At 48.6% G+C, this 25699-nt stretch overlaps 1 protein-coding gene across 3 annotated transcripts in view; it reads right to left on the reverse strand.

The window, feature by feature from the left end:
* Positions 1 to 25699, reverse strand: part of TFDP1 (transcription factor Dp-1) — a 504992-nt gene that overhangs the window by 384736 nt on the left and 94557 nt on the right. For all 3 annotated transcript variants that reach the window (XM_063953105.1, XM_063953104.1, XM_063953106.1), the window contains exon 3: positions 10510 to 10576. In XM_063953105.1, the coding sequence (XP_063809175.1) occupies positions 10510 to 10576 (67 nt within the window). The remainder of the gene's footprint in view (positions 1 to 10509; positions 10577 to 25699) is intronic.

Genomic DNA, 25699 nt, shown 5'->3' on the forward strand with positions numbered 1-25699 from the left:
GCTGAGCAAACAGCTTGTGAATGGCTTCCAATACCGTCGCCCTGTCTGAGGGAGACGTTGGCAAAGCAGACTTTAGGAACCGGCGAGGGGGAGACTTCTCGAATTCCAACCTGTAACCCTGAGATACTACCTGCAGAATCCAGGGGTCCACCTGTGAGCAAGCCCACTGTGCGCTGAAATTCTTGAGTCGACCCCCCACCGTTCCTGAGTCCGCTTGTAAGGCCCCAGCGTCAGCTGAGGGCTTTGCAGAACCCTGGGAGGGCTTCTGTTCCTGGGCAGGGGCTGCTTGCTGCCCTCTCTTACCCCTTCCTCTGCCCCTAGGCAGATATGACTGTCCTTTTGTCCGCTTGTTCTTATAGGACCGAAAGGACTGCGGTTGAAAAGACGGTGTCTTTTTCTGTTGGGAGGGGGTCTGAGGTAAAAAGGTGGATTTTCCGGCAGTTGCCGTGGCCACCAGATCCGATAGACCGACGCCAAATAATTCCTCCCCTTTATACGGCAATACTTCCATATGTCGTTTGGAATCCGCATCACCTGACCACTGTCGCGTCCATAAACTCCTTCTGGCAGATATGGACATCGCATTTACTCTCGATGCCAGAGTGCAAATATCTCTCTGCGCATCTCGCATATAAAGGAAAGCATCCTTTAATTGCTCTATAGTCAATAAAATACTGTCCCTATCCAGGGTATCAATATTTTCAGTCAGGGAATCCAACCAGACGACCCCAGCACTGCACATCCAGGCTGAGGCGATGGCCGGTCGCAGTATAACACCAGTATGTGTGTATATACTTTTTAGGGTAGTCTCCAGTCTCCTATCTGCTGGATCCTTGAGGGCGGCCGTATCCGGAGACGGTAACGCCACTTGTTTTGATAAGCGTGTGAGCGCCTTATCCACCCTAGGGGGTGTTTTCCAGCGCGCCCTAACCTTTTAATTCCTCTGATTCAGGAAAAACTACAGGTAGTTTTTTTCACCCCCCACATAATACCCCTTTTTGTGGTACTTGCAGCATCAGAGATATGCAAAGCCTCCTTCATTGCCGTGATCATATAACGTGTGGCCCTACTTGAAAATACGTTTGTTTCATCACCGTCGACACTAGATTCAGTGTCTGTGTCTGGGTCTGTGTCGACCGACTGAGGTAAAGGGCGCTTCACAGCCCCTGACGGTGTCTGAGACGCCTGGGCAGGTACTAACTGGTTTGCCGGCCGTCTCATGTCGTCAACTGATTTTTGTAATGTGCTGACATTATCACGTAATTCCATAAACAAAGCCATCCATTCCGGTGTCGACTCCCTGGGGGGTGACATCACCATTATCGGCAATTGCTCTGCCTCCACGCCAACATCGTCCTCATACATGTCGACACACGTACCGACACACAGCAGACACACAGGGAATGCTCTTATCGAAGACAGGACCCCACTAGCCCTTTGGGGAGACAGAGGGAGAGTTTGCCAGCACACACCCAAGCGCTATAATATATATGGGAACAACCTTATATAAGTGTTGTTCCTTATAGCAGCTTAAATATATCCAGTATATCGCCAAAAAATGCCCCCCCTCTCTGTTTTACCCTGTTTCTGTAGTGCAGTGCAGGGGAAAGTCCTGGGAGCCTTCCTCACAGCGAAGCTGAGCAGGAAAATGGCGCTGTGTGCTGAGGAGAATAAGCCCCGCCCCCTATTTCGGCGGGCTTTCCTCCCGTGGATTTAGATAATTGGCATGGGTTAAATACATACATATAGCCTTAATGGCTATATGTGATGTATTCTTTTGCCTTAAGGTAATAAAATATTGCTGCCCAGGGCGCCCCCAGCAGCGCCCTGCACCCTCCGTGACCGCTTGGTGTGAAGTGTGTGACAACAATGGCGCACAGCTGCAGTGCTGTGCGCTACCTTCATGAAGACTGAAGAGCCTTCTGCCGCCTGTTTCCGGACCTTCAATCTTCAGCATCTGTAAGGGGGGTCGGCGGCGCGGCTCCGGGACGAACCCCAGGGTGAGACCTGTGTTCCGACTCCCTCTGGAGCCAATGGTGTCCAGTAGCCTAAGAATCCAATCCATCCTGCACGCAGGTGAGTTGAAATTCTCTCCCCTAAGTCCCTCGATGCAGTGAGCCTGTTGCCAGCAGGACTCACTGAAAATAAAAAACCTAAAAAACTTTTTCTAAGCAGCTCTTTAAGAGAGCCACCTAGATTGCACCCTGCTCGGACGGGCACAAAAACCTGAGGCTTGGAGGAGGGTCATAGGGGGAGGAGCCAGTACACACCACCTGATCCTAAAGCTTTATTTTTGTGCCCTGTCTCCTGCGGAGCCGCTATTCCCCATGGTCCTGACGGAGTCCCCAGCATCCACTTAGGACGTTAGAGAAAGGACTGTACCTTTGTCTGTGAGGAAACCTGGAGGTAAAAATATTTCTTCCCAGCAGTTGCTGCGGATACGAGGTCCCAGAGACAATCCCCAAATAATTCCTCACCCTTATAAGGCAGAATCTCTATGCGCTTTTTAAGTCAGCATCACCTGTCCAGTGACAGGTCTCTAATACCCTCCTGACAGAATGGACATTACATTCATTTTGGATGCCAGCCGGCAAAATATTCCTCTGTGCATCCCTCATATATAAGACGACGTCTTTAATATGTTCTCATATTAGCAAACTAGTATGCTTGACAGGGTCACCGACCACGCTGCAGCAGCACGCTCTGCAGGTCTCAGTCTAGTACCTGAGTGTGTAAATACAGACTTCAGGATAGCCTCCTGCTTTTTATCAACAGGTACCTTCAAAGTGGCCGTTCCTAAAACGGCAGTGCCACCTTTTTTGACAACCGTGTGAGCGCCTTATCCACCCTAGGGGATATCTCCCAGCGTAACTTATCCTCCTGGCGGGAAAGGGTACGCCATCAGTAACTTTTTATAAATTACCAGTTTCTTAACGGGGGAACCCACGCTTTTCACACACTTCATTTATTCATCTGATGGGGGAACAAAACACTGCCTGTTTTTTCTCCCCAAACCTAAAACCCATTTTTAGAGGTGCTTGGGTTAATGTCAGAAATGTATAACACATTTTTTATTCCCGGGATCAAGTCACGGATGTTCCTAGTGGATTGTGTATATGTCTCAACCTTGTCGACACTGGAGTCAGACTCCGTGTCGACATCTGTGTCTGCCATCTGAGAGAGCGGGCGTTTTTGAGCCCCTGATGGTCTTTGAGACGCCTGGGCAGGCGCGGGCTGAGAAGCCGGCTGTCCCACAGCTGTTACGTCATCCACCCTTTTATGTAAGGAGTTGACACTGTCGGTTAATACCTTTCACCTATCCATCCACTCTGGTGTCGGCCCCACAGGGGGCGACATCACATATATCGGCCTCTGTTCCGTCACCATATAAGCCTCCTCATTCAACATGTCGACACAGCCGTACCGACACACCGCAGACACACAGGGAATGCTCTAAACGAGGACAGGACCCACAAAAGCCAGCACACACCAGAGCGCTATATAATGCAGGGACTAACTGAGTTATGTCCCCTATAGCTGCTTTTCAATATAATATACTGTATACAGTGCCAATTTTAATGCCCCCCCCTCTCTTTTCCCTCTTACTGTACTGTAGAATTGCAGGGAAGAGCCAGGGAGCTTCCTTCCAGCCGAGCTGTGAGGGAAAAATGGCGCCAGTGTGCCGAGGAGATAGGCTCCGCCCCTTTTTCGCAGCGTATTCTCCCGCTTTTTATGGGATTCTGGCAGGGGTATTTACCTCATATATAGCCCCAGGGGCTATATATTGAGGTATTTTAGCCAGCCAAGGTGTTTTTATTGCTGCCTCAGGGCGCCCCCCCCCAGCGCCCTGCACCCTCAGTGACCGGAGTGTGAAGTGTGTATGAGGAGCAATGGCGCACAGCTGCAGTGCTGTGCGCTACCTTGGTGAAGACAGGATGTCTTCATGCCGCCGATTTTCCGGACCATCTTCTTGCTTCTGGCTCTGTAAGGGGGACGGCGGCGCGGCTCCGGGACCGAACATCAAGGCTGGGCCTGCGGTCGATCCCTCTGGAGCTAATGGTGTCCAGTAGCCTAAGAAGCCCAATCCGGCTGCAAGCAGGCGAGTTCGCTTCTTCTCCCCTTAGTCCCTCGCTGCAGTGAGCCTGTTGCCAGCAGGTCTCACTGAAAATAACAAATTCTAAGACTATAACTTTCTAAGAGCTCAGGAGAGCCCCTAGTGTGCATCCAACCTCGGCCGGGCACGAAATCTAACTGGGGCTTGGAGGAGGGTCATAGTGGGAGGAGCCAGTGCACACCAGGTAGTCTAAGATCTTTCTAGAGTGCCCAGCCTCCTTCGGAGCCCGCTATTCCCCATGGTCCTTACGGAGTTCCCAGCATCCACTAGGACGTCAGAGAAATTGACATTACACAGAGTAACCGGCAAAACAACTGAATCGCTCCTATATTGTCTGAACCTCCTGCTCACTGCTACAGAGCTTAGCATTGATTCACAGACATGTACATCATTGCTGATATGTCACCATACAAAACAGATGCACTCAACCTCCACAGCAAAGGGCTGAAATCTATTTTGTTCAATCCATTGTAAGCAGTAGGAACACATTTGAGTACAGTGGTGCTGGAGAAAATAAGAATTTACTTACCGATAATTCTATTTCTCGGAGTCCGTAGTGGATGCTGGGGTTCCTGAAAGGACCATGGGGAATAGCGGCTCCGCAGGAGACCGGGCACAAAAGTAAAGCTTTCCGATCAGGTGGTGTGCACTGGCTCCTCCCCCTATGACCCTCCTCCAAGCCAGTTAGGTACTGTGCCCGGACGAGCGTACACAATAAGGGAGGAATTTTGAATCCCGGGTAAGACTCATACCAGCCACACCAATCACACCGTACAACTTGTGATCTAAACCCAGTTAACAGTATGATAACAGCGGAGCCTCTGAAAAGATGGCTCACAACAATAATAACCCGATTTTTGTAACTATGTACAAGTATTGCAGATAATCCGCACTTGGGATGGGCGCCCAGCATCCACTACGGACTCCGAGAAATAGAATTATCGGTAAGTAAATTCTTATTTTCTCTATCGTCCTAGTGGATGCTGGGGTTCCTGAAAGGACCATGGGGATTATACCAAAGCTCCCAAACGGGCGGGAGAGTGCGGATGACTCTGCAGCACCGAATGAGAGAACTCCAGGTCCTCCTTAGCCAGGGTATCAAATTTGTAGGATTTTACAAACGTGTTTGCCCCTGACTAAATAACCGCTCGGCAAAGTTGTAAAGCCGAGACCCCTCGGGCAGCTGCCCAAGATGAGCCCACCTTCCTTGTGGAATGGGCATTTACATATTTTGGCTGTGGCAGGCCTGCCACAGAATGTGCAAGCTGAATTGTATTACACATCCAACTAGCAATAGTCTGCTTAAAAGCAAGAGCACCCAGTTTGTTGGGTGCATACAGGATAACAGCAAGTCAGTTTTCCTGACTCCAGCCGTCCTGGAACCTATATTTTCAGGGCCCTGACAACATCTAGCAACTTGGAGTCCTCCAAGTCCCTAGTAGGTGCAAGGCACCACAATAAGCTGGTTCAGGTGAAATACCGACACCACCTTAGGGAGAGAACTGGGGACGAGTCCGCAGCTCTGCCCTGTCCGAATGGACAAACAAATATGGGCTTTTTTGAGAAAAAAACCACCAATTTGACACTCGCCTGGTCCAGGCCAGGGCCAAGAACATGGTCACTTTTCATGTGAGATGCTTCAAATCCACAGATTTGACTGGTTTTAAACCAATGTGATTTGAAGAATCCCAGAACTACGTTGAGATCCCACAGTGCCACTGGAGGCACAAAAGAGGGTTGTATATGCAATACTCCCTTGACAAAGTTCTGGACTTCAGGAACTGAAGCCAATTCTTTCTGGAAGAAAATTGACAGGGCCGAAATTTGAACCTTAATGGACCCCAATTTGAGGCCCATAGACACTCCTGTTTGCAGGAAATGCAGGAATCGACCGAGTTGAAATTTCTTTGTGGGGCCTTCCTGGCCTCACACCACGCAACATATTTTCGCCACATGTGGTGATAATGTTGTGCGGTCACCTCCTTTCTGGCTTTGACCAGGGTAGGAATGACCTCTTCCGGAATGCCTTTTTCCCTTAGGATCCGGCGTTCCACCGCCATGCCAACAAACGCAGCTGCGGTAAGTCTTGGAACAGACATGGTACTTGCTGAAGCAAGTCCCTTCTTAGCGGCAGAGGCCATAAGACCTCTGTAAACATCTCTTGAAGTTCCGGGTACCAAGTCCTTCTTGGCCAATCCGGAGCCATGAGTATAGTTCTTACTCCTCTACGTCTTATAATTCTCAGCACCTTAGGTATGAGAAGCAGAGGAGGGAACACATACACCGACTGGTACACCCACGGTGTTACCAGAACGTCCACAGCTATTGCCTGAGGGTCTCTTGACCTGGCGCAATACCTGTCCCGTTTTTTGTTCAGACGGGACGCCATCATGTCCACCTTTGGTATTTCCCAACGGTTTACAATCATGTGGAAAAAACTTCCCGATGAAGTTTCCACTCTCCCGGGTGGAGGTCGTGCCTGCTGAGGAAGTCTGCTTCCCAGTTTCCATTCCCGGGATGAAACACTGCTGACAGTGCTATCACATGATTTTCCGCCCAGCGAAAAGTCCTTGCAGTTTTTGCCATTGCCCTCCTGCTTCTTGTATCGCCCTGTCTGTTTACGTGGGCGACTGCCGTGATGTTTTTCCCACTGGATCAATACCGGCTGACCTTGAAGCAGAGGTCTTGCTAAGCTTAGAGCATTATAAATTTACCCTTAGCTCCAGTATATTTATGTGGAGAAAAGTCTCCAGACTTGATCACACTCCCTGGAAATTTTTTTCCTTGTGTGACTGCTCCCCAGCCTCTCGGGCTGGGCTCCGTGGTCACCAGCATCCAATCCTGAATGCCGAATCTGCGGCCCTCTAGAAGATGAGCACTCTATAACCACCACAGGAGAGACACCCTTGTCCTTGGATATAGGGTTATCCGCTGATGCATCTGAAGATGCGATCCGGACCATTTGTCCAGCAGATCCCACTGAAAAGTTCTTGCGTGAAATCTGCCGAATGGAATTGCTTCGTAGGAAGCCACCATTTTCTACCAGGACCCTTGTGCAATGATGCACTGTTTTAGGAGGTTCCTGACTAGCTCGGATAACTCCCTGGCTTTCTCTTTCGGGAGAAACACCTTTTTCTGGACTGTGTCCAGAATCATCCCTAGGCACAGCAGACGTGTCGTCGGGATCAGCTGCGATTTTGGAATATTTAGAATCCACCCGTGCTGTTGTAGCAGTATCCGAGATAGTGCTACTCCTACCTCCAACTGTTCCCTGGACTATGCCCTTATCAGGAGATCGTCCAAGTAAGGGATAATTAAGACGCCTTTTCTTCGAAGAAGAATCATCATTTCGGCCATTACCTTAGTAAAGACCCGGGGTGCCGTGGACAATCCAAACGGCAGCGTCTGAAACTGATAGTGACAGTTCTGCACCACGAACCTGAGGTACCCTTAGTGAGAAGGGCAAATTTGGGACATAGAGGTAAGCATCCCTGATGTCCCGGGACACTATATAGTCCCCTTCTTCCTGTTCGTTATCACTGCTCTGAGTGACTCCATCTTGATTTGAACCTTTGTAAGTTTTCAAAAAAATTTTTAGATTTAGAATAAGTCTCACCTAGCCTTCTGGCTTCAGTACCACAATATAGTGTGGAATAATACCACTTTTCTTGTAGTAGGAGGGGTAATTTAATTATCACCTGCTGGGAATACAGCTTGTGAATTTTTTTCCATACTGCCTCCTTGTCGGAGGGAGACCTTGGTAAAGCAGACTTCAGGAGCCTGCGAAGGGGAAACGTCTCGACATTCCAATCTGTACCCCTGGGATACTACTTGTAGGATCCAGGGGTCCTGTACGGTCTCAGCGCCATGCTGAGAACTTGTCAGAAGCGGTGGAACGCTTCTGTTCCTGGGAATGGGCTGCCTGCTGCAGTCTTCTTCCCTTTCCTCTATCCCTGGGCAGATATGATCTTATAGGGACGAAAGGACTGAGGCTGAAAAGACGGTGTCTTTTTCTGCAGAGATGTGACTTAGGGTAAAAACGGTGGATTTTCCAGCAGTTGCCGTGGCCACCAGGTCCGATGGACCGACCCCAAATAACTCCTCTTCCTTTATACGGCAATACACCTTTGTGCCGTTTGGAATCTGCATCACCTGACCACTGTCGTGTCCATAAACATCTTCTGGCAGATATGGACATCGCATTTACTCTTGATGCCAGAGTGCAAATATCCCTCTGTGCATCTCGCATATATAGAAATGCATCCTTTAAATGCTCTATAGTCAATAAAATACTGTCCCTGTCAAGGGTATCAATATTTTTAGTCAGGGAATCCGACCAAGCCACCCCAGCTCTGCACATCCAGGCTGAGGCGATCGCTGGTCGCAGTATAACACCAGTATGTGTGTATATACTTTTTATGATATTTTCCAGCCTCCTGTCAGCTGGTCCTTGAGGAACGGCCCTATCTATAGACGGTACCGCCACTTGTTTTGATAAGCGTGTGAGCGCCTTATCCACCCTAAGGGGTGTTTCCCAACGCGCCCTAACTTCTGGCGGGAAAGGGTATACCGCCCATAATTTTCTATCGGGGGGAACCCACGCATCATCACACACTTTATTTAATTTATCTGATTCAGGAAAAACTATGGTAGTTTTTTCACATCCCACATAATACCCTCTTTTGTGGTACTTGTAGTATCAGAAATATGTAACACCTCCTTCATTGCCTTTAACGTGTGGCCCTAATAAGGAATACGTTTGTTTTAAAACCCCTGACGGTGTTTTTGAGACGTCTGGACCGGTACTAATTGTTTGTCGGCCGTCTCATGTCGTCAACCGACCTTGCAGCGTGTTGACATTATCACGTAATTCCCTAAATAAGCCATCCATTCCGGTGTCGACTCCCTAGAGAGTGACATCACCATTACAGGCAATTGCTCCGCCTCCTCACCAACATCGTCCTCCTACATGTCGACACACACGTACCGACACACAGCACACACACAGGGAATGCTCTGATAGAGGACAGGACCCACTAGCCCTTTGGAGAGACAGAGGGAGAGTTTGCCAGCACACACCAAAAACGCTATAATTATATAGGGACAACCTTATATAAGTGTTTTCCTTATAGCATCTTTTTTATATATTTCTAACGCCAAATTAGTGCCCCCCCTCTCTGTTTTAACCCTGTTTCTGTAGTGCAGTGCAGGGGAGAGCCTGGGAGCCTTCCCTCCAGCCTTTCTGAGGGAAAATGGCGCTGTGTGCTGAGGAGATAGGCCCCGCCCCTTTTTCGGCGGCCTCGTCTCCCGCTCTTAACGGATTCTGGCAGGGGTTAAATATCTCCATATAGCCTCCGGAGGCTATATGTGAGGTATTTTTAGCCAAAATAGGTTTTCATTTGCCTCCCAGGGCGCCCCCCTCCCAGCGCCCTGCACCCTCAGTGACTGCCGTGTGAAGTGTGCTGAGAGGAAAATGGCGCACAGCTGCAGTGCTGTGCGCTACCTTTAGAAGACTGAGGAGTCTTCTGCCGCCGATTCTGGACCTCTTCTTATTTCAGCATCTGCAAGGGGGCCGGCGGCACGGCTCCGGTGACCATCCAGGCTGTACCTGTGATCGTCCCTCTGGAGCTGATGTCCAGTAGCCAAGAAGCCAATCCATCCTGCACGCAGGTGAGTTCACTTCTCCCCTAAGTCCCTCGTTGCAGTGATCCTGTTGCCAGCAGGACTCACTGTAAAATAAAAAAACCTAAGCTAAACTTTTCTAAGCAGCTCTTTAGGAGAGCCACCTAGATTGCACCCTTCTCGGCCGGGCACAAAAATCTAACTGGCTTGGAGGAGGGTCATAGGGGGAGGAGCCAGTGCACACCACCTGATCGGAAAGCTTTACTTTTGTGCCCTGTCTCCTGCGGAGCCGCTATTCCCCATGGTCCTTTCAGGAACCCCAGCATCCACTAGGACGATAGAGAAATGTGGATACCAGGTCAAAAGAGACTTCAGGGCTTATTCCCCTATACACCATGTCTGCTGAATAATTCTGTAGCTTTAGTACTTTTTAGCCATTATTTACTGCACTGTAATTTACATTTTATTGTAGTTGATGGCATGGTACAATTTGTACAGTTTTTTTTTTTTTTTTTTTGACGTTTATAACTTTTCTTTTTGTGTATGCAAGTTGTACTTTAACACATCACGCTTCCAACCTTTTGGGAAATTGTTTCTCATAATGTACTGCACAGTGTTTTTACCAAGTGTGATGGGCAGTCTGTGAGAACCAACTTTAGTGCAATGCACACTAACAAAAACTGTATATATACAGATGCATGCACTTTGTACACAAAAACATAAAGACAAACAGAAGCTCATAAAGACATTGTAGAAATATTCAGACACTCTACCTTTTCCTGGACTGAGATTTTGATCTACAAAAACTTTGAGCTCTCCATTTGCTTCAATTAATCCAGCCTGAGAGGGAGAAAATAAAGCATTAATAAAAGACCCCAAAAAGAGGCTGTAATCTGTCATATCCATACAACGAAAGAGTCTAGTGAGACAGCTTCCCCTGCCTGAGTAGAATATTTGCTTCCGACAGTTATTGAAATTGAATATACCCCATAGTCTACTACAAGTGTAATGGTGAATACATACCTGATCCTTGCAAAACCCTTCGGCGTATTGTTATTCATCACAAGGTTAACTGCAATGACCACTTCAAATTTGTCAGTCACAAAACCTAATTCTATATGATATTCTAAAAAACCACACGTAGAAATATGTGGACCGGTAAGATTGGAATTAGTTATTCTTAATTTATATGGCGCCACAAGGGTTCCGCAGCGCCCAAGTACATATACACATAATCAAAAGCGGAAAACAGTGACTTACAGTTGAAGACAATATAATACAAGTACAGGGTAACTCAACATAACTACATCAGCAGATGACACCGAGATAAGTATCAGGGTGGGGGCAGTTCAGGATTATTAAAGTAAAAGTCAGGGTCCAATTTTATACATTTTCAAAAGAATAGATTAAAAGGGACGCTTATAACTTCATCAACATATCACAAATACTGATCAGTCTTTAAAGGAAGTTATTTGAACGCTAAACAAAGTCTTGAATGTCCGGTTTTCATTTTATGATAAATTAACACTTAAAGCTTTCACAATCTTCCTTCCTATTCTTTTGTAACTGCTTGTATAAAACAAAAAAATAGTTGCATCATTCTAGCAGAGGTAGAATTGTACTTGAGACAGGCAATCTAAAATAGGAACACTCCATACAGAATGCTTGTGCTACAAGTCGATGGAGTGGCAGACTGTACACTTAACAGATTTATTATATATTATTATGTACTAAGCCTTGGAAAGTGATAAAGCGGAGAGAGATAAAGTACCAGCCAATCAGCTCCTAACTGCCAACTCTCCTTGCCCTCATGTGGAGTAAAAGCCAATCCCCACAGCGCATGTATGGGTATACACTAACACCCCTTTCAAACATGCCTCAAAATCCCAGGTTTTTGCACGTGAAGGCTCATCAACCCAGGATTTTGGTAGGTGTGTATGGACATTAACAGGGTCGAGCTGAGACCCGGTAATTTCCTATGTCTTAAGTCTGAAAGGAGTGGTCTCCTGTACGAAAAGAGGTTTGATATAAGAGGCATAGTATGGAAACCACCACCTCTGTGAGTGGGGTACGCCCCTTTACGTTATCTGGGATACCAGAGTACAATTTGTTGCAACGATACCTTTAAGTGCAAAACATCCATTTTTATCAATACCCCTTTCACACCGCAGCTATAACCCGGTAAATTGACGTTTAAGCCTTCCTAAACGGTTCTAGCTGCGGTGTGAAAGGGCCACTTTGAATTTACTGGTTACAGATTACTGGTATTTTAAAACTGTTAAAAAGCAGGGTCCTACACGGTTCAGACCCGTTTCATTGTGCAATGTGAAAGGCTCAGAAACGGTATTTCCAAACCACAGAAGGTGATAGGCTGTCTTCTCCATGCATGATGTCACCAGGCAGAAGCAGGAAATAAACGGGATGAAACACACGAGAGTGAAGGGAGTGTTTTATTATACAGAATACAGTTTAAAATGGCAAACTGGAGTGATGAGGAGGTTAGGGAGCTGCTTAGGATGAGAGGGGATGAAGAAATTGCTAGACAAATCACTGGGACAGTGAAGGATGCAGTAATCTACAAAAACATGGCAAAGATGCTTGAAGCTGCTGGGTTCCATCGTACGACTAGCCAAATTAATAATTATTAAGAATGTATGGGGCAGAAAAGTCCATTTAAAATGACAACCAGTTTTCTATGGGAGAAACGGGTTCAGTGTGAAAGGTACCAAAACGGTAATACACCAGCTACAACATGCAATGTGAAGGGGGTTTAACTGCTCAGACCCGTTTTAAGAAACGTTTCAAAAGCAGGGTTTGCGATGTGAAAGCAGCATTAGTGAGTGGAGTATGCATGAATTTCCATATTGCATGAATCCGCAAGGTGGCCGTTCAAGTGTCACTACTCTAGCACCTAATTTGTTTTTTTTAGTCACCAAGGGGCGTTGAAATATCCACTTACTCCAAATCTACTACACATTGTTGCCACCTTTTCGGTTTTTAACTTGTCTCCACATGCTCCGACAAACAGCGGAAGAAAGCCACTGGAAAAAGATCAAAGGAAGAATCACTGGGGGTTGGGAGGGGCGGGGGGGGGGGGGGGGGGTATGGGGGCAGAGTTCTGCATTTATTACATGCACATATGGCATTTGGACAAATATAAACTTATATTGTGGTGAGAGGGTTTGTATCTCGCCACAAGCTGGTGGGAACAGCTCCCTCCGAGGCACCTGCATTGGAGATTTATAACACCCGAGCTTTCTGGATTGCACAGCTGCAAGTGGAAGAACAGAAGTCTGGGTTTTCCATATTCGCCAGAGCTAGCAGGAAGTCAGAAGCAGGAGAGGATTTTAAAAGCCCCATTCATCCAGAGCTCGAATGCACGTTAGGGGCCAGCAAGTAGGCTGCAGTTTTATAGTGCCAGGGACCGATTACATTGGCTGTGCAAGGAGAGTATGGGGGAGTAATTGCAGAGCACGAGGTGTGCAAGAACTTATGTTTGTTGGTTTATTTTCTGTATGTACCTGTTTGACAAGGGACAAGCCTGTGTATGGTATGTGCACAGTGTCTGATGACTTGTAAGACACTGTTAGTTAACAGCACAAAAAAAAATTAAGGAACATCATAACAGTAATGTCACTGCAATCGGCTGTGAACGCCCGCCGCCAATTTTTCATCGGAGCGAAGTCCAACTTATCTTTCATGGACGATAACAAAGATAAAGCAAAAATACCCGAGTGTTCCAGAATGCGTTTGGCCCTAGTTTTTTGTTGCATGGGCAGAGGAATTAAGTATCCACTGATAACCGCTTTATGAGCCTTCCATCGAAGCATATAACAGTCAGTGATCGCAAAATACTTCTGTAGCGCGTTTTTACGCGTTACAGGCAGCTCGGGACTCACTTTTTAAAAATGACCGGGTCCTGCAGGACGCGCTGTGAGTCAGAGTCCTGGGTATGCCTCAACCACTACTGAGGAATGGTATTGGTTGAGGCGCACACAGTTCTCTGACACACAGCGCGTCCTGCAGGACCCGGTCATTCCTCAGTGGCCGTTTCCCCTGTCAATCACCTTCAGCAGCATGCCCCACCTGAGACAGATCCGTGCAACGCATAGGCTGTCCATCATATCAGGGTGGGAACCCGGTGACGGATTGGTCCAGGTCGTTTGTTGCAGCTGCAGCAGAACGGGAGAGGTATTTGTGGTGCACTGTGCAGCAGTGTCGGATTGGGGGCGGATAGGGCACTGTGTAGCCGTCATCAACTTGTCCTCCGTTGTTTGTAAACGCTGCAAGCTTCAGTACTTTTCCGAGATCAGACATTGATTATGATGTCTGCCACAGTCTGTCTGTATCGAGTGCCGAGCTGCCTGCCCGACGCTCTGCTAACGCTCACACTCCCTCGGGCAGCAGTTGCAGTGTAAATCACTCTGCAGGATACCTGGATCTCAGAACCGAAAGATATGTCCACTTACTGTGTTTCTCAGATTGTTTATTTAAAATGAAAACAAATCAGCAGATAAAAAATAGTGTGTTTATTTACATTTCTTGGGTTGTTTTTTTTTTGTTTGTTTTTTTAAGTGCTGTGTGTCTGCAAACATTTGGTCAAGCAACTGTGGATGGTGTGTTCAGTGTGTAATTAGTGTTTTTAGTTTCCTGTAAGATCAGTGAGGTTCAGTGCTGGGTACACGATATCCGCTATATCTATAGATGGACCAAGCAATGTGTTGTGCATACACATTGCTTGATCTGTTGTGACTGACATCACGAACTGGGCAGGCATTTATATGCGCACACCCAGTTCTGCTGTCAATCACCGCCGGCGTCTGCAGCAAGTGTACGGGCGGTCAGCTGACCGCCAGTACACACAGCACGATGTGCCAATAGATCGGTAGATTGGCCGTCAGCTGTGCTGCAGGGCTGATATATCTATAAATGCTAATGCATACACATGGTCACTTGAACCTATTAACACTGGACTTAATGTATGCATAGACAGTTACTTATCTAGATCTGCCGCTATAGCGCTGTGGGGGGTGCATGTCTATCTCATCAGTGTAGCACGAGCAGCAGCACCAAGTAACACGGGAGGGGGCAGCCTTGGGATGGGCAGGAGTGTGGCGACGTTGTCACAGAGGGTGGCTCTGTCACCCATTCTTGTGACCACGGAGCGCACATAAATACAGCCGTCCCTTGTCCCTTTCCCATGCTGCTCTGTTCTCTCCCTTTCTGGCCTGTACAGCAGGAGGAGTCAGTCTGTGGCTCTCTATGGCTATGATGCAGGTATTACTGCACCTGGGAGCCTGAGCAGGTTGTGTATCAGGCCTACAGTATCTTCTGTGTAGTCTGTTTTATTTTATAGATAGTAGCTCACGTTGTAAATCTGGATGTTAGAATAGAGAAACTTTTACTGCCGGCATGCTGGGCATTGCATTATTATCCTTTATTTACAGCTGTACAGTAACTAGTGGACAACAGACCAAGTCCTTCAGGTTGCGCTGTGAGTCAGAGTCCTGTGTGTACTTCAGCCAATGCTGAGGAATGGTATTGGCTGAGGTGCACACAGGACTGACTAACAGGGCCTCCAGTGGCCGTATCCACTATCAATCACCTCCTTTCCCCCAGTACTGCCCAAAATGCTTTCTACCCTTACCCCCTCCATGCCCCCAGCACTTTCTGCCCCTAATCCCCTGCTTGCCCTGAGTACTGCCCCAACTGCTATCTACCTTTACCCGTTCCCTAACCCCATCACTCCCCACAGTAATGCCTGGCTCTAACCCCCTCCTTGCCGCCAGCACTGCCCCAACTGCTATCTACACATAACCCCTCCATACCCTTAGCAATGCCTGACACTCAGTGCTGTTCAAACTGCTATCAACCCTTACTGCCTCCATACTCCCAGTACTACTTGCCCCCAACCCCCTCCTTTCCCAAGTACTGCCTCAGCTACTATCTACCCTTACCCCCTTCCTACCCCCAGTTCTACCTTCTCCTAACCCTCCCCTTGTCCCCCACAGCACTGTCCCATCTGTTTCCTGCCTTCATCCCCCATAATATGTGATGGGACCCAGAAATAGCGGAATAGGGCCCCAATTTTTTTAAAGTGAGGGGTCCCTGGGACCCACAAATTTTCGCTCAGTGCGATCACTGACAGTGTTACTGTAATAGTCATTCCTGGCATGTACATAGATCAGGACAGTGAAAAGGGTCATGGACTTCCAAGAAATGGCTGTGTCCTGGATGGATCAGAGTCCACTCTGGTGAAACTGGAAAACGGTGAAATATGGCCATGCCTTCAACTGAGACTGATGTGAATTATGAACACTATTTTCTCCCACGGCTACCACTAAGGGGCACAAAACAAAGCAAATCAATTGTTGCTTTGTTTAGACACGTGTTAGCTGCAGGTAATACATTTCTGCTTGTAGCCTCCTGAGGAACGAGAAGAAATGTGCGCAAAGTCCATTGTTTGGGCGCCCAAAGCACTCATTTAGAATGGTTTAGCCACACCAGCTTCTTTTAGACTAATGAGTGGAGAAAAAACGAGATTTATGGTAAGAACTTACAGTTGTTAAACCTTTCTGCGAGGTACACTGGGCTCCACAGGGAACAACATCGGGGTGTAGATTAGGATCTTGATCCGAGCCAGCAATAGGCTAAAAGATTTGACTGTTCCCAGAATGCATAGCGCTGCCTCCTCTATAACCCCACCTCCGTGCACAGGAGCTCAGTTTTGTTAACCAGCCCAATGCAGTAGCAGGCAAAAAGAGACAACCGTTAGTAGCCATATACACCACATTCTCACGACAGGAGAAGGTGTTAACGGCTACTGCCATACAAACCCAAAGAAACTAAGTGCGTCAGGGTGGGCGCCCTGTGGAGCCCAGTGTACCTCGCAGAAAGATTTAACAATGGTAAATTCTTACCATAAATCTCGTTTTCTCCTGCAGGGTACACTAGGCTCCACAGGGAACGACATTGGGGATATCCTAAAGCAGTTCCTTATGGGAAGGGACGCACTGTAGCAGGCACAAGAAACCGGCATCCAAAGGAAGCATCCTGGGAGGCGGATGTATCAAAAGGCATAGAACCTTATGAACGTGTTCACCGAGGACCACGTAGCCGCCCTGCACAATTGTTCAAGGGTCGCACCACAGCGGGCCGCCCAAGAAGGTCCAACCGACAGTAGAATGGGCCTTGATGGTAGGAGGAGCTGGAACGCCAGCCTGTCAATAAGCATGTGCAATCACCATTCTAATCCATTTGGCCAGGGTCTGCTTGTGAGCAGGCGAGCCACGTTTGTGAAAACAGTACAAAGAGAGAATCAGACTTCCTGATAGGAGCTGTCCTCTTCACATAGATACGTAGAGCCCATACCACATCCACAGACCGCACTTTGGAAGACAATTCAGGAGAGACAAAGGCCGGAACCACAATCTATTGATTAAGGTGGAAAGACGACACCACCATAGGTAGGTACCCGGGTCGTGTTCTAAGAACCGCCCGGTCAAGGTGAAAATCAGATAATGGGACCTACAAGACAAGGCACCCAAATACGACACCTGTCTAGCAGAGGCACTAGCCAAGCAGAAACAATACCTTAAGGGAAAGCCACTTAAGGTCTGCAGATTCAAGAGGCTAAAACGGAGACTCTTGTAAAGCCTCCAGAACCACCGACAAATCCCAAGGAGCCACAGGCGGGACGTAAGGAGGTTGGAATCCGTAACACACCCTGAGTGAACGTATGAACATCAGGCAGAGTGGCAATTTTTCTCTGAAACCAAACAGACAAGGCAGAAATGTGAACCTTGATGGACTACAGACCCCGTTGCAGAATGGCCAAAAGTTTGGCCGTACTAAACTTGTAAGTGTCATTATTATTAGAAGCGCAACAAGCAAAGTAAGAATTCTAGACCCTATGGTAAATCCGAGCAGAAGCTGGCTTACGGGCCGTCAACACAGTCTGAATGACCGCCTCAGAAAAACCCTTGGCCCTTAGTACGGAAGATTCTAGAGCCACGCCGTCAAAGCCAGACGGGCCAAATCCTGGTAAACACAAGTGCCCTGAACGAGGAGGTCTGGTCGTTGCGGAAGCAGAAAAGGACGCTCCAACGAGACACCCTGGAGGCCTGAGAACCAATGCCGTCTGGGCCATGCTGGAGCGATCAGAAGTAGGATTCCTCCTTCTTGCTTGAACTTTATTACTACTCTGGGCAGGAGTGACACCGGAGGGAACACGTGCGGCATCAGAAAGTTCCATGGAATTGCCAGAGCGTCCACGAATGCTGCTTGAGGATCCCTTGTCCTTGCTCCGAAGAGCGGAACCTTGTGATTGTGTCGAGACGCCATCAGGTCCACTAGGAGTTGAAACACTTCTGGATGGAGGCTCCACTCTCCAGCGTGTACGTCCCGACGACTGAGGAAATCTGCTTCCCAGTTTAGGACTCCCGGGTTGAACACTGCCGATATGGCTGGCAGATGGTGTTCAGTCCACTGAAGAATTCTGGATACTTCCCTAATTGCCATGCGGATTCGAGTGCCGCCTTGATGATTTATGTACGCCACCGTGGTGGCGTTGTCCGACTGTACTTCAACAGGTCTGTTCTGTATTAAATGCTGGGCCAAGTTCAGAACATTGAACACCGCCCACAGTTCCAGAATGTTTATCGGTAGGAGAGACGACTCCTTGGTCCACCGACCCTGAAGGGAGTGTTTCTCCAACACCGCACCCCAACCTCTCAGACTGGCATCCGTTGTCAGAAGGACCCAGTTGGAGATCCAGAAGGGACAACCCCTGCTCAATCATTGGTCCTGAAGCCACCAGTTCAGTGACAGATGGACCTCATGTGAGTCCTGATCCGGTGAGGCAGGCTGTTCCACTTCCAGGGCGGGAATGGAATTGAGTGTACTCCACCATGTCAAAAGCAGACACCATGAGACCTAGCACTTGCATCGCCGAATGTATTGACACTTGCGGACGAGATAGGAAGCATCAAATCCTGTCCTGAAGTTTCAGGACCTTCTCCTGAGACCAGAACCACCGCTGGTTGTGAGTGTCTAAACGCCCCCAGGTGCACCATGCTCTGCACAGGGGACCAGGGAAGATTTCTTCCAATTGATGAGCCACCCGTGGGCATGCAGAAACCGGAGCGTCAGATCAAGATGGCGTAGGAGAATTTCTGGGGAATTCGCCAGGATCAACAAGTCGTCCAGATACGGGAGGATCCTGACCCCTTGACGGCAGAGTACAGCCGTCATCACCACCATGACCTTGGTGAAGACTCGCGGGGCCGTGGTCAAACCAAAAGGTAACGCCCAAAATTGGTAATGGAGGTTGCCAACAGCAAACCTCAGATACTGCTGATGCGATATTGCAATAGGAATATGCAGGTAAGCATCCTGTATGTCCAGGGAGAACATAACATCCCCAGGTTCCAAAGCCAGAACAATATAGAGCGACGAGTTTCCATACGAAACTTGGAGGAGATTCTCACATATTTGTTCAAGGACTTGAGGCTGAGAATGGGCCGAGAGGGCCCATTCTGTTTCGGGACTAGGAATAGCGGTGAATAGTACCCCTTGCCTCTCCGAGCCAGAGGCACCTGTACTATCACTCCTTTGTCCAGGAGGGACTGTACCACCGAACAGTTTTTGCCTTCACCTGATCCAAAGGGACATCCATCAGGTAAAATCGATGAGGGGGGACGATTCTTGAAGGATACGGCATAACCTCAAGTGACGACTTCCCGTACCCAGGCATCGGAAGAGCTCTTCAACCATTCCTGGGTAAAGCCTAGAAGTCTGCCCCCCAACCTGGGATCCCCAAGAGGGAGGCACGCCCCGTCATGCAGCAGGCTTGTCTGTTTTGGAAGCAGGCTGACAGGCAGCCCAAGCCCGTTTAGGTTTGGGCTTAGCGGTTTTGGAAGTGTGAGCCTGTTTCGAAAGGAGCGAAAGGAAGTACTCTTAGCCTTCGGTACCGAATGAGCAGTGCTAGGTAGACACGCTGTTTTAGCAGAAGCTAAGTCAGCCACTATCTTGTTGAGGTCCTCGCCAAAAAAATGTCTCCCTTAAAAGGGAGCACCTCCAGGGATTTCTTAGAGTCCAGATCCACAGACCAGGACCGTAACCAGAGAATCCGGCAAGCCAAAATGGACGTAGTAGAAGCCTTGGCCGCCAGAATATCGCATCAGAAGCCGCCTCCTTAATATAATGAGATGCTAAGACAATATACAAGAGACATTGTCTAGCATTATCAGAAAAGTTGGATGGCAGCTCTGCTTCCACCTCCTGAGCCCACGCGTCAATAGCCTCTGCAGCCCATGGTGCTGCAATAGTGGGCCAATGCACAGCACCTCCTAGGGTGTAAATCACTTTTAAACAACCCTCCACACGCTTAAGCGTCAGTTCTTTCAGAGACATGATGGTAGTTACAGGCAGAGCTGTGGACACCACCAGCCGCGCCACTTGTGAATCCACTGACGGGGGTGTTTCCCAAGATTTACTTCGCTCCGCAGCGAGGGGATAGAAAGCCAGCATCTTGTGAGGTGTGAACTTCTTTCATGGACTTTCCCAGAATTCCGGACGTATTTCAACCAAATGGTCAGAATGAAGTAAAACTTGTTTAACAACCTTCTGACGTTTAAATCTGTCCGGTGTCTTAGAGTTCGCATCAGGCTCTGGATCATCAGTAATTTGAAGAATTAGCCTCCAATAAGTCAGGAACATCCACCTGAGAAATATTCCCCATCAGAATTATCTGGATCAGTGTCTGTGGGGTCAGTATATACGCCTTCATCAGACGAGGTGTCTGGGACGTGGGTGGATTGTGAGGAAGTAATGGCCTGTTTAGAGGACCCCTTGGTATTAGGCAGGAGAGGGTTAGACGTCTGTTTAGTCAGTGAGTGGTTCAATTGCTGCAACTGAGCGGACAGTTGATCTGTCCAAGGCGGATTAGCCGCAGGGATCATAAGCGGTTGTACCGGCACAGGAGGTCCCATAGGGGGCACAAGTCTAGTTACCAGCGTACTTAACGTGGAGAAAGTAGCCCAAGGCGGTTCGTTATGAACCCCCGTTGCTACAGTTCCACTGGGGGCAGGGAACCCCCAGAACCTGAACCCTCTGCTGCTATGTTTTCCTCTAATATGTCTGCAGCGTCACCACCACGCAATGTGGGATCAGCCCCAGCTCCGTCACCCCTAGCTGACATGTCTGAAAGCTCAATTCACGGGCAACCCAGTACAATATCAGCAGCCTAATACCTTAACAAGAACCCCTGTGCAGTGTATGAGCACAGAGAATTCAATAGGTATATGGTGACTGAAATCAGAGAAAAAATAAGATTTTACTCACCGGTAAATCTATTTCTCGTAGTCCGTAGTGGATGCTGGGAACTCCGTAAGGACCATGGGGAATAGCGGCTCCGCAGGAGACTGGGCACAAATAAAGAAAGCTTTAGGACTACCTGGTGTGCACTGGCTCCTCCCTCTATGACCCTCCTCCAGACCTCAGTTAGGATACTGTGCCCGGAAGAGCTGACACAATAAGGAAAGGATTTGGAATCCCGGGTAAGACTCATACCAGCCACACCAATCACACCGTATAACTCGTGATATTATACCCAGTTAACAGTATGAAATATATATCTGAGCCTCACTAACAGATGGCTCATAACAATAACCCTTTAGTTAGGCAATAACTATATACAAGTATTGCAGACAATCCGCACTTGGGACGGGTGCCCAGCATCCACTACGGACTACGAGAAATAGATTTACCGGTAAGTAAAATCTTATTTTCTCTAACGTCCTAGTGGATGCTGGGAACTCCGTAAGGACCATGGGGATTATACCAAAGCTCCCAAACGGGCGGGAGAGTGCGGATGACTCTGCAGCACCGAATGAGCAAACTCAAGGTCCTCCTCAGCCAGGGTATCAAACTTGTATACTTTTGCAAAAATGTTTGAACCCGACCAAGTAACAGCTCGGCAAAGTTGTAAAGCCGAGACCCCTCGAGCAGCCGCCCAAGAAGAGCCCACTTTCCTCGTGGAATGGGCTTTTACAGATTTAGGGTGCGGCAGTCCAGCCGCAGAATGTTCAAGTTGAATCGTGCTACAGATCCAGCGAGCAATAGTCTGCTTAGAAGCAGGAGCACCCAGCTTGTTGGGTGCATACAGGATAAATAGCGAGTCAGTTTTCCTGACTCCAGCCGTCCTGGAAACATATTTTCCGGGACCTGACTACGTCCAGTAACTTGGAGTCCTCCAAGTCCCACGTAGCCGCAGGCACCACAATAGGTTGGTTCACATGAAAAGCTGATACCACCTTAGGAAGGAATTGGGAACGAGTCCTCAATTCCGCCCTATCCATATGAAAATCAGATAAGGGCTTTTGCATGACAAAACCGCCAATTCTGATACACGCCTGGCCGACGCCAAGGCAAACAGCATGACCACTTTCCACGTGAGGTATTTTAGCTCTACGGATTTAAGTGGCTCAACGCAATGCGACTTCAGGAAAACCAACACCACGTTGAGATCCCACGGTGCCACTAGAGGCACAAACGGGGGCTGAATATGCAGCACTCCCTTAACAAAAGTCTGAACTTCAGGCAGTGAAGCCAGTTCTTTTTGGAAGAAAATGTACAGAGCCGAAATCTGGACCTTAACGTAACCCAATTTTAGGCCCGTAGTCACTCCTGACTGTAGGAAGTGCAGAAATCGACCCAGTTGAAATTCCTCCGTTGGGGCCTTCCTGGCCTCACACCAAGCAACATATTTTTGCCATATGCGGTGATAATATTTTGCGATCACATCTTTCCTCGCCTTAATCAGCGTAGGAATGACTTCCTCCGGAATGCCTTTTTCCTTTAGGATCCGGTGTTCAACCGCCATGCCGTCAAACACAGCCGTGGTAAGTCTTGGAACAGGCAGGGCCCCTGCTGCAGCAGGTCTTGTCTGAGCGGCAGAGGCCATGGGTCCTCTGAGATCATTTCTTGAAGTTCTGGGTACCAAGCTCTTCTTGGCCAATCCGGAACCACGAGTATAGTTCTTACTCCTCTCCTTCTTAGTATTCTTATGAGAGGCAAAGGAAGGAACACATACACCGACTGGTACACCCACGGTGTTACCAGAGTGTCCACAGCTATCGCCTGAGGGTCCCTTGACCTGGCGCAATATCTTTTTAGCTTTTTGTTGAGGCGGGACGCCATCATGTCCACCTGTGGCCCTTCCCAATGGTGTACAATCATTTTGAAGACTTCTGGATGAAGTCCCCACTCTCCCGGGTGGAAGTCGTGCCTGCTGAGAAAGTCTGCTTCCCAGTTGTCCACTCTGGGAATGAACACTGCTGACAGTGCTAACACATGATTTTCCGCCCATCGGAAAATCCTTGTGGCTTCTGCCATCACCATCCTGCTTCTTGTGCCGCCTTGCTGGTTTACATGGGCGACAGCCGTGATGTTGTCTGACTGGATCAGCACCGGCTGGTGTTGAAGCAGGGTCTAGCCTGACTTAGGGCATTGTGAATGGCCCTTAGTCCCAGAATATTTATGTGTAGGGAAGTCTCCTGACTTGACCATAGTCCTAGGAAGTTTCTTCCCTGTGTGACTGCCACCCAGCCTCGAAGGCTGGCATCTGTGGTCACCAGGACCCAGTCCTGTATGCCGAATCTGCGGCCCTCTAGAAGATAAGCACTCTGCAGCCACCACAACAGCGACACCCTGGCCCTTGGAGACAGGGTTATCAGCCGATGCATCTGAAGATGCCCCCCGGACCACTTGTCCAACAGATCCCACTGGAAGATCCTTGCATGGAACCTACCGAATGGAATTTCTTCGTAAGAAGCTACCATCTTTCCCAGGACTCTCATGCATTGATGCACCGACACCTGTATTTGTATTAGGAGGTCTCTGACTAGAGATGACAACTCCTTGGCCTTCTCCTCCGGGAGAAACCCTTTTTCCTGTTCTGTGTCCAGAACCATACCCAGGAACAGTAGACACGTCGTAGGAACCAGCTGCGACTTTGGACTATTCAGAATCCAGCCGTGCTGTTTTAGCACTTCCCGAGATAGTGCTACTTCGACGAACAACTGCTCCATGGACCTCGCCTTTATAAGGAGATCGTCCAAGTACGGGATAATTATAAATCCCTTTTTTCGAAGGAGCAACATCATTTCGGCCATTACCTTGGTAAATACCCTCGGTGCCGGGGACAGACCAACGGCAACGTCTGGAATTGGTAATGACAGTCCTGTACCACAATTTTGAGGTACTCCTGGTGAGGAGGGTAAATAGGGACATGCAGGTAAGCATCCTTGATGTCCAGTGATACCATGTAATCCCCTTCGTCCAGGCTTGCAATAACCACCCTGAGCGATTCCATTTTGAACTTGAACCTTCGTATATAAGTGTTCAAGGATTTCAATTTTAGAATGGGTCTCACCGAACCGTCTGGTTTCAGTACCACAAACATTGTGGAATAGTAACCCCGGCCTTGTTGAAGGAGGGGTACCGTGATTATCACCTGCTGGAAGTACAGCTTGTGAATTGCCGCCAGTACTACCTCTCCTCGAGGGCAGCAGGCAAGGCTGATTTGAGGTAACGGCGAGGGGGAGTCGCCCCGAAACTCCAGCTTGTATCCCTGTGATACTACTTGCAGAACCCAGGGATCCACCTGTGAGCGAGCCCACTGGTCGCTGAAGTTCCCGAGACGCGCCCCCACCGCACCTGGCTCCACCTGTGGAGCCCCAGCGTCATGCGGTGGACTCAGAGGAAGCGGGGGGAAGATTTTTGATCCTGGGAACTGGCTGTCTGGTGCAGCTTTTTCCCTCTTCTCTGTGCAGAAAGGAAGCGCCTTTAACCCGCTTGCTTTTCTGAAGCCGAAAGGACTGTCCCTTATAATACGGTGCTTTCTTAGGCTGTGAGGAAACTTGAGGTAAATCTTTTCCTTCCCATCTGTTGCTGTGGATACGAGGTCCCAGAGACCATCCCCAAACAATTCCTCACCCTTATCAGGCAGAATCTTCATGTGCCTTTTAAAGTCAGCATCGCCTGTCCACTGCCGGGTCCCTAATACCCTCCTGGCAGAATGGCCATTGCATTAATTCTGGATGCCAGCCGGCAAATATCCCTCTGTGCATCCCTCATATATAAGACGACATCTTTAATATGCTCTATGGTTAGCAAATAGTATCCCTGTCCTGACAGGGTAATAGACCACTCTGCAGCAGCACTATCCATGCTGAGGCAATTGCAGGTCTCAGTATAGTACCTGAGTGTGTATATACAGACTTCAGGATAGCCTCCTGCTTTTTATCAGCAGGCTCCTTCAAAGTGGCCGTATTCTAAGACGGCAGTGCCACCTTTTTTGACAAACGTGTGAGCGCCTTATCCACCCTAGGGGATATCTCCCAACGTGACCTATCCTCTGGCGGGAAAGAGTACGCCATCAGTAACTTTTTAGAAATTACCAGTTTCTTATCGGGGGAACCCACGCTTCTTCACACACTTCATTCACTCATCTGATGGGGGAACAAAACACTGTCTGCTTTTTCTCCCCAAACATAAAACCTCTTATTTTTATTTTTTGTGGTACCTGGGTTAATGTCAGAAATGTGTAACATTTTTCATTGCCGTGATCATGCAACGGATGTTCCTAGTGGATTGTGTATATGTCTCAACCTCGTCGACACTGAAGTCAGACTCCGTGTCGACATCTGTGTCTGCCATCTGAGGTAGCGGGCGTTTGAGCCCCTGATGGCCTTTGAGACGCCTGGGCAGGCGCGGGCTGAGAAGCCGGCTGTCCCACAGCTGTTACGTCATCCAGCCTTTTATGTAAGGAGTTGACACTGTCGGTTAATACCTTCCACCTATCCATCCACTCTGGTGTCAGCCCCACAGGAGGCGACATCACATTTATCGGCATCTGCTCCGCCTCCACATAAGCCTCCTCATCAACCATGTCGACACAGC

Source organism: Pseudophryne corroboree, chromosome 2, assembly GCF_028390025.1.
Source record: "Pseudophryne corroboree isolate aPseCor3 chromosome 2, aPseCor3.hap2, whole genome shotgun sequence".
NCBI lineage: Eukaryota > Metazoa > Chordata > Amphibia > Anura > Myobatrachidae > Pseudophryne > Pseudophryne corroboree.